This window comes from Lissotriton vulgaris, chromosome 9 (assembly GCF_964263255.1).
Source record: "Lissotriton vulgaris chromosome 9, aLisVul1.2, whole genome shotgun sequence".
NCBI classification, from domain to species: Eukaryota; Metazoa; Chordata; class Amphibia; order Caudata; family Salamandridae; genus Lissotriton; species Lissotriton vulgaris.
Genome location: NC_141697.1, coordinates 1,231,141,355 through 1,231,150,935, shown reverse-complemented (window position 1 = coordinate 1,231,150,935; position 9,581 = coordinate 1,231,141,355). Strand labels below are relative to the sequence as shown.

General features: G+C 44.5%; 1 protein-coding gene across 2 annotated transcripts in view; it reads right to left on the bottom strand.

Annotated features, from left to right (window-relative positions):
- Nucleotides 1-1,644: 1,644 nt before the first annotated feature.
- CIDEC (cell death inducing DFFA like effector c) overlaps nt 1,645-9,581 on the bottom strand; it is a 92,679-nt gene continuing 84,742 nt past the window's right edge. For both annotated transcript variants that reach the window (XM_086939376.1, XM_086939375.1), the window contains exon 6: nt 1,645-6,888. In XM_086939376.1, coding sequence (XP_086795502.1) covers nt 6,681-6,888 — 208 coding nt within the window. In that variant the 3' untranslated portion in view covers nt 1,645-6,680. The remainder of the gene's footprint in view (nt 6,889-9,581) is intronic.

Below are 9,581 nucleotides of genomic sequence, written 5' to 3'. Positions count from 1 at the left end.
TTATTAATACAAATCAGCAAACCACACATTATTTAATTCTTGTGTGGAATGAAGTTTCAAAAATCCAAAAACCAAGTATTTTATTAAAGATCCAAGAGGTCAAAAATGTCTTATTGTTGTGGACCCTTAATCCAAGGGTTGTGTAAGAAGCCCAATAATTAATTTACCAGGAAAAAACTGGCAGTGTCTTTTCTTGGCCTTATTTCCTTTTCGAACACCAAAGCAACATGGAGCATACGAAGCCAAAAAGGTTTTTGTGGCTTCAAAATCAAATGATGCTACTGGGGAATATATCCAAACAATCTCAAAATCAAAACAGTTGTCGAAATTAATGATAGCTGTCGACGAGTTTCGGCCTTTCAACAGTTTTAGGCCTCATCAGGACAAAGGGCAACAAAATTCATATAAGTGACCCAGTTGATCATTATCCAATTATTAATGCCGATTTAAACTAAGGAGGTAAAAGGCTGCAGATGAAAATCGGGAATTAGGACTCAAGCCAGGACGAAATTCCTTTATAGTGCACACCTGTGCTTATCCAACTCTCATTTAGTTCTCAAACAGGTAATCCAATCACCTGCATCCGCAGGGTATTTCACCCCTCACCAATACTTGGAAACGGGCCAGAGTCTTCTAATACTCGGCGCTGTGGAGCAGGACTTATCGCCTAAAGGGTGTGCAGGCACTGGAGCAGGTGTGTAGGCAGTCTTCTGGGTGTTAGTCGAAGAACCAGGTCTTCAGCCTCTTGCTGAACTCAAGAAGCAAGTCAGTGTCGCTGATGTCTGGAGGCAGGTTGTACCATGTCTTGGGTGTGATGTAAAAGACTAGGTCGCTCGTTCTGCTTTCGAGGATGTAGGGTGTTTGTGCGAGGGAGAATCAGGCTGAGAGTAGGAGCCGGTGTGTTGCTGGAAGTGAAGGAGGCAGTTGAGTGATGTGGGTCCTGTGTCGTACACTGCCTTGCAGGAGTGACTGGTCTCAGGGAAAAATGGATGGGAGGACGAACAGATGACAGCACACAAAAAGAAAACAAAAAAGCACTTACCTGCTGCATCGCTGCTCTTCTGCAGCACAGGCTGAGGCTCCCAGACACCCCTACAGCAAAGTTGTTCTCATGTTGCTAGCTGTGCTACACAAACAAATGAAGCACAGAATGCTGAATAAATCATACATTCACCCCAACTCAGGAGATCTGGGTTAAATCCATTGTTCTTTTGCTCACCATACCACCTCAGTTTAGACCCAGCTATATGCAAATCAGTCTTGACCCTGTGCCTCATGGGAACAGTCCAGCATGAACTGCCAAGCCAAATCCTCCCTGGACAGGAAACAAGGATCCTAGGACCAGTTTTGGGGTACTACCCCTCATCAGGCAGGCTAGCTTGAATCCAGTGGCACAGTGAGTAAGGGACCCAAGTCTGGGCATACCCATCCCACTTAGGGTGAAAAGACCCAGGCGTCTTATTGCGGTCCCCAGACCCATGCATCCTCTTGTTGTGGTCCCCAAACCCACACGTCTTGTTGTGGTCCCCAAACCCACACGTTTTGTTGCGGTCCCCAGATCCACCGGTCTTGTAGCGATCCCCAGACTCACACGCCTCATAATGAATTGCAAGCAATTAAGACATTATTGAATTAAGCATGACACAGTATTTAAGGACATTTAATTTAGTGTAATATTATAAAACACAATATAGCTTCCTCAATATATATATATAGTTACATTAACAGCATATAAATAGGTACTATAAAGTTTTAATATGTGTATAGTCTGCAGTCATGACGCAGACCTGCTGTATAGCACAGTCTTCAAATATATTCCTATCCTAAGAGATTTAATTGTGCAAAATATTTTACAAATGTATGCGATAAGTGTGTAATGTCGACTATGTCTCCCGTGTCTCAGTCTGCTTGTACAGTGCTCATCGCACATAGTAAAAATACAATGCGTAAGGACATCCTACAGATCCAAAGCACTTACCGACTACTCTGTTTGTAGTATATGACACCAGAACAGCGGTTGGTATATCATTTTCAGTTCCAGGATTATATGGATAGGTTTGAGCAGATTATGTGGAGTTAAATGATGGGTCTTGTTATCTGATGACAACCATACCATACAGTCTAATACTACAGCATGTTATGTGGGCTTACAATACGCCATGTTATTTAACACCCCCCTTATCATATGGAGTATCAGAAAGCACCATGTGAAATAACACCAGTTAGGTTACACAGAATCTTACAACACCCTCATGTTATATGACACGAATTAGGTCACATCCTAAAATAGAACAGGATATAAAACACCAGCCGTGATATATCAAGTCTTACAAAACAACATGTTATATGGCAAAGGACAGATTATATAGTCACAGAACATGGCAATATCTTATGATACAAGCAACGTTACAGTCTAAAAATCTTCAAATTGTATGAAGTCGGTCATGCTACATATTCCTAAAGCGTACCATGTTATGGAGCATCCAATTCACAAAAACAAGTTAGTAAAGCTACACATCCCCGATTTCCATCACAATTCCATCATGCGTCCAACACATATTCAAGTCGTAGGTTTTCAGGGGTGCTCCTCCTGTAATTGCACTAGTTTCATATGCTTGGTAGACTCTCCATGTTTATTAGTCACTTTTTCTCCTCCTGGACCCCAGAAAATACTAGAGTATAATAGGCGCGTGGGTGTTCATTGCATTTCCATTGGGAAGCACTTTATTCCACCCCTTACAATGCTGAAACGATTAACGTACTGATAGATCATCTGTAATTCAGTTTTAGAGTCAGAAACTCTTCTTATACTAACTCAGCAAATCAGAAATTGTAATTTGTAACTCAAAATCCCACTTTTCGCTTTACAACCACAAGAAGTCTTGCGAAGGGGGAGGCTAAAGTATGAGATCTGTCACAACATATGATTTTATAGAGGTTACTCACTGTTTCAGATTCATTAAAACCCAGTGTCCGCGAGTATAAATGTACCAATGTAACTGAGGTCTATGCACATACGTAGTCCTAAGTGCCTAATCTTAAACCGGGAAATTGTTCACTAGTACAGGTAGGGTGAAAATTCAGCTAAATTCTGTAATAAACTGTAGGTGAACCAAGACGAAGATGTTTAACTAGTTGAATCATTTGCATTGGTGTTCTCTTTTACACATTATCTTCAGATACTTCTGCATTAGTTACTTCCATTTGAACACTCTTACCATCACTGTGTTTTCTTTAATTTACAATATGATAAAATATAATAAAATACATTTAAAAAAGTTAATGTTTTAGAACTGATGGGAAGCAAACCAAAAATCCAAACACCTTTCCAAAGTGGTGCAGACTAAGTGTCTGCTACATGCAAGCTATTCCGAACTCAAAGTTACCTTACTCTGGCTCAGTTCAAGTTACAGCTTATTATCGTTTTTGTTGAATGTGGCCGTTATGCACCATGCAGTTTTAAGTTGCTACCTGCTAACTTTTGTTTCTCTGTATTGAACAGGCGTGTGGGGAGGCTGCAAATGGCTGTGATTTATAGATTAACATAACAAAACCAGTAGAGTGCTTTGTAGATTAATGATCTATAAACACAGGCACTGATAAACCCTCCCAGAGCAGGAGGCCTGGAAGCTTTTCCACAGTTGAGGCACTGGGCAGTGGTACTGCAAGTCTCTTTACAGGTGAGGTACTGGGAGGAAACTCTGCAGGTTTCCAAAGAGCTGGGACATTGGGTAGGAGTACTGCAAGCCTCTCCATAGTTGAAGTACTGGCCAGTGGTACTGTAAGCTTCCTCACAGTTCAGGTACTGGGAAGAACCACTGCAAGCTTTCCCTAGAGCTAAAACATTGGACAGTAGTACTTCAAGCTTCTCCATCATTGAAGCACTGCACAGCAGTACTGCAAGCTTCCTCCTCCCCTAGTTTAAGTCAACAGTGGTGCAAGCTCTTCTGGAGACTAGGAGTGGCAGTACTAAATGATTCCCCACAATAACACATGTCCCTGCCTGCTCCCCATCACAGATTTGTGACTGTGCTCTGCGACTGAGCTCCTGCTTCATATTCACGTATACACTGGACTCTGTACTGGACTGCCAACGACTCATGAAGTGCAGCCTCGCCCACTGTTCTTTTGACTTCCTCTCATTTTCATAATGACTCAGAGTCATGTCTGACCTTTGTTCAAGTACCGTAGATAGTGCCTCTTATCTCAATGCGTTGGGCCACTTCCCCATGGCCTTCAATCTTTAGCCTATTTCTAGAGTCTCACATTTGCATCTGCTTCCAAAAGTGTCTTTAACACACTCCTTATTGCACAAACTCTCTACAGACGCACCATGCAAAGTTCAAGTTTGCAGAGACAGCCATATGCACTTACATATCGGGAACTTTTTCTTAAAAAAATGCTGGAGTTCTCACATCTAAAATAAAATAACTCATCTTGCAAGACCTGTTCTTGCAACACAAGCCATTCTAGATAAAACCAGAAAAAAGTAAAGATTGTCCTTAAAATCCCACTCCAAAGACTGCAGGGAAGCGAATGGTCTGGCAGAGCAAAGAAATAGACAGAATGTTAGTGGCGCAGAGGGGGATAAGGAGGACGGGTAGAGAAGGATTAACAGCTGGATGTTTAGAAGCCAGGATTATACTGAAAGGAACGAGGAAGTGGTCACAGCTGGAATGTGGCTAGTACTGCTGGAGTAAATGCTGTGGAAAGAGGAGGTGCTGCTGAGGGGACTGGGTAAGCAACCTGAGAAGCAAAAACAATTTGCCAGACTTTGGAGCTGCATAATGCATTGATCACAGAGACAGTAATGGTGATTTTACCCTTGTTGCTCCGAGAAGTACTGAATGCTTAGGATGTTGGATAGTTACTGCTAGAGGAGAGGAATAAAAACTGATGAGAAGGGAGGCTGATGGTAGATAATGGGGGTTAGTAGAGGGGAGGAGGGCCGTTAGGGCAATGGAGTAGTTCGACCACAGGAAAAGGAGGGAATGATGCGAGAGTGGGGAACTATGGCAAAGGTGGCTATTGTTGGGAAATGATTACATTTAGAGCCAGAGATTGAGAGATCCTGTTTGGGGAGGTGGGCAGCTACTTCTATGGGTGAAGAGTTAGCTCAAAAGAAAGTGGGGCAATTACTAGTGGAAGCAGGGGATAGATCCATTAAAGCTGGCAAAGCCTGGAGGCAAGACACCTGGTGTGGATTCAATGCTGAAGGAAGAGCAATGTCAGTGCCACATGAAAATGAGCATAGATGGGGCAGTGCCTTGATTTCTACATTACAAAGGTACATGCAGTCAGTAAGACCAAATACGGTGACCCCTTCATGTCATTTCCAAGCTCTACTCAACCTCTTGCATCATAAACCTACATCCACAAACCCTATAGGATATGGTGACTCGCCTCATGCCATTCCAGAGCTTAACTCAACCTTTTGCATCAGAAATACGCCAAGGTGAAATTTGTATTACACCAGTGTAATCATGCACAGTTTTGGTAATTCGGTGTTACTCCCATTACACACAATTCCAAAAAGTAGGTTATTATGCCACTTTGCATAATTATGCACCATTCGCAGTGAAAATGTACTGTGAATGCCCAGGAACAATGTGAATGCTGGAATGAGAGAGGCGGTTTACTGGGATTTTGTTTTCCTCCACTTTTTTGTTTTTTAGCTTGGAATACTTGCCCGCATCATAAATATTTGCAAGAATATGTTTGTGCTCAAATATAGGACCATATGCCTGCCTCATATTACACGTAAGTAGGCATAGTTTTCCTGAAATTACGCAAGTAGAATTTACACTCCTGTAACTCACAAATCCTATAAAATATGGTGCCACCCACAGGTCATTTCAGAGCTTTGCTGAAGCTGTTGTATCATGAGTACTATAGCTCCAAGGAGGACCATGCAACCTGGGGCATTCATGGAGAAGGAAAGATGGGCACTAGAGTCCCCTTTAAGAGTCTTTAAAACAGCCACAGGTCACTCCTTAGATATAATATTTGCCTTTTCCTGCTCCATTCATCATTTGTTCGTAACCCTTACTGCCCTCAGTAGAGAACACTTCATTTCATGCGTAAGGGCAGTCGACTAATCAAGTACATCAACCCGCTGTGTAAGAATGCAAATGCTCCTTCCGCAGAGGATGAACCACATTAATCAATAAAGTGACCAATGCATCTCAACCGTGGTTGCATTTGCAGGGTCTGCAGATTTCCACCAGAATCTTCTACTGTACCCAAAGGCAATGAAGTGACCAATGCATCTCAGCCACGGTTCCATTTGCAGGATCTGCTGACATCCATTTGAATCTTCGACTGTACCCAAATCTTTCTGCAACCACTTTCAAGTGCTATGAACGACTAGTCTCCAGTTGGTAGAAGGCACCAGGTGGGAAATATGATCCACCAAAGAATGTTCCCAAAACAACAGTATGTAATTAGAGCACCTTTGATCACAAACCTGGTGTCTGAGGCCCGCAATGAGTCTAAACGGAATTGGAGATGATGAAAATCCTTGTGCAACCTTAGAACTTCCCCATAACCCCCATTTTCTGATATCCATAGGAACGCAGAGCAGCCGTAGATCGCTCCTGTGTTCCATATATAGCATGCTTCCTGGAAGTATATATCACTCCAGCTCGTTGCCTTATCAGCCAGCCAGTTCACAACACTTGCTAATACTTCAGCATTCTGCGGCAGCTGTTGGGGAGATAGTCTTTCAGAGCAGACGTGGGCTTCTCCGGTGTTAGCATTGGCTGCTCTGTTGGATCCAGCTGCAAATCTTGTTCTGTAGCATCCAGCAGCTGTTGCACGTAGCTGGAGGTCCCCAGAAGCACGTGTCCCGTGGCCTGCATGGTCAGGAGCGACCAGCGCAGAGCTTCCCTGTGAGGACAGAAGAGAAGAACATCAGGGAAAACGCTAGAGCAGTGGAGGGTAGAACACAGCATCAATGTCTAAAGAGGTCAGGGCTGTACAGTGCTCTGTTGCTCTCTACTTGGTAGTTTCAATGGGGCCAGTCTCCAGGTCTGGTGGGTGTAGGCAGCGGGGCTTTGAACAGTAAGGAGAGTGTGGGAGTGCTGTCTGCTGTTAGTTTGAGTGGGGCCAATCTTTAGGTCTGGTGGGTGTAGGCACTGCCAGGAAAGGCACACCGCTGTCAAGTTCAAGTGTTTTTTACTACTGGGTTCTTTTGAAGTTACTTGCAAGTTTTTGAACTACATTTGTATTTATATATTTACTTGTATACTTCACATTTCCTGCCAGGGCCCCCTAAACTAAATGAAAAGATCCTCCTCAGTTTATTGCCTTCAGCATAGGAGTTTGTTTTTGGCGTCTTTCTATATCATCCTAACTTGTTCTTCCGTGACTGCTTCCATGCTGTGCAAGGGCTGTGGTTTGCAAGCATTTGAAATAAAATTAAATTAAATCTAGTGTTAGAAATGGGGGTCTCTAGTTGGCAGAGGTAGGTACCTTTGCCCAAATAGGGACCCTTGCTTCTGGTCATAGTAAGGGGGATTCACACTTTAGATAACCCCTGCTCATCCCCTGGGTAGCTTGCCACGAGCAGACAGACTTATCCCAAAAGCAATGTGTGAAGTATTTGTACTTAGAACACACAATACAGTGATAACACCACAAATGGACACCACACCAGTTTAGGAAAAATCAAGTATCTTTATCTAAACTTCAAGACCAAAACAACAAAAAAACAACATACATGTGTCCCTACGACTTCAGAACAGGAGGCCAGCACACACAGGCCCTTGGAGATTTTCTTCAAGCAGGTTCGAAGCAAAGTTCCAGTGTTTGTCCTCTCCTTGGAAGAAACAGCAACTGCAGGCCAACCCCACACAGCAGAGGGGCAGTACTCCTCCTCACAGCTCTGCTCTGTGGCATAGGTTCCGCTTGATTCCAGAAGTAATCTAAAGTCCTGGGGTTTCAGGTGTAATACTTATACCCCAAATTGTCTTTGTTCTCTTTTTGCAAGGGTCTCAGAGCCCAGTTCAAACGAGTTCTGTCCTCACTGGTGCAGTTTGACCACAGGGGGTGGAGACAGCATTGTGCAAGGGAGACAGGCCCCATTCAGGTGCAACGAAATCTCCATTCACTACTCTAAATGCAGCCAAGGTCTATTCAGCTCAGCTGTGAGTCATCCAGGAAAGGCCAGCCCCCCTAGTGGCTGTCTACAGAGAATGCACATCCCCATCCCCCGTCACTCCAAAACCATACAATCGCTACACAAACGGGCAGAGGCACACAGAATGGTTAAACAAGAAAATGCCTACTTTCTAAAAGTGGAATTTTCAAACACACAAATTAAAAAACAATATCTACTAAAAGTTGTGTTATTAAATATTTAGTTCAGAGAGCCTAAGCTTTATTTCTCCATCTTGTCCCTCCCAATTGGAAGTTATACTTGTAAGATGTTACAAAGCTTTTCCCATTCTATCCTATGGGGCAAGATAGCCTTTCAATAGTGAAAAATGAAATTGGCAGTATTTCACTATTAGGACATGCAACATACACAAGTACATGTCCTATTGTTCACATACACTGTACTCTGTCAATGGGGGTGCCTTGTGCCTACAATAGGGGTGCCTTTCATGTAAGAAAAGGGAAGGGTAGGGCCTAGCAAGTGGGTGCACTGGCCAAGTTGACATGGCAGTTAATAAATTGCACACAGACACTGCAGTGGCAAGTCTGAGATACCTTTCCAGGGCTACTCGTGTGGGTGGCACAATCAGTGCAGCAGGCCCACTAGTAGCATTTGATTTAAAGGCCCTGGCACACTTCAGTGCACTTTACTAGGGACTTAACAGTAAATCAAATATGCCAATCAGGTGGCACCTGCTCCTCAGTGCTGACGGTCCCTGGCAACTCCTCAGCACTGGCGGTCCCTGGTAGCTCCTCAGCATTGGGGGTCCTTGGCAGCCCCTCAGCTCTGGTGGTCGCTGGCAGCCCCTCAGCATAGGCGGCCCCTGGCAGCCCCTCAGCGCTGGCGGCCCCCGGCAGCCCCTCAGCGCTGGCGGCCCCCAGCAGCCCCGCTGCACTGGCAGCCCCCAGCAGCCCCGCTGAACTGGCAGCCCCGCTGCACTGGCAGCCCCCAGCAGCCCCGCTGCACTGGCAGTACCCGCTCCTCAGCGCCGGCGGCATCTGGCAGCTTCTCGCTCTTTCCAGAGCCGTGCATCGGTGCTGCGCCGCTGTGCAGAGCAGAGAGCTCCCCAACAACAGACTTTGGGGCTCATTATGACTTTGATGGCCAGGTTGTGCCTTCGAAGGCACCGCCTATGCTGGCCCAGTGCTGGCCAACCCCACCTTACTACTTTTTCCCAGTTGGGCTGGAAAGGCTTTGTTGTCTAACGTCCTTCTGAGGAAATGGGGAGCAATGTTGGTGAAGATTGACATTCTGGGCTGCTCTCAATGCCCCTGGGGCAGGACCGACTTTATTTTTTACAAACAAACCCCAAAGCAGAGATTTATTTCCAGAAAATATCTTTATATTTTTTCTTAATATCAACGTCTGAGATGCTTTGCAGCTTTGATTCCAGCACATGGGCACAATATTAATCTATTCCTTC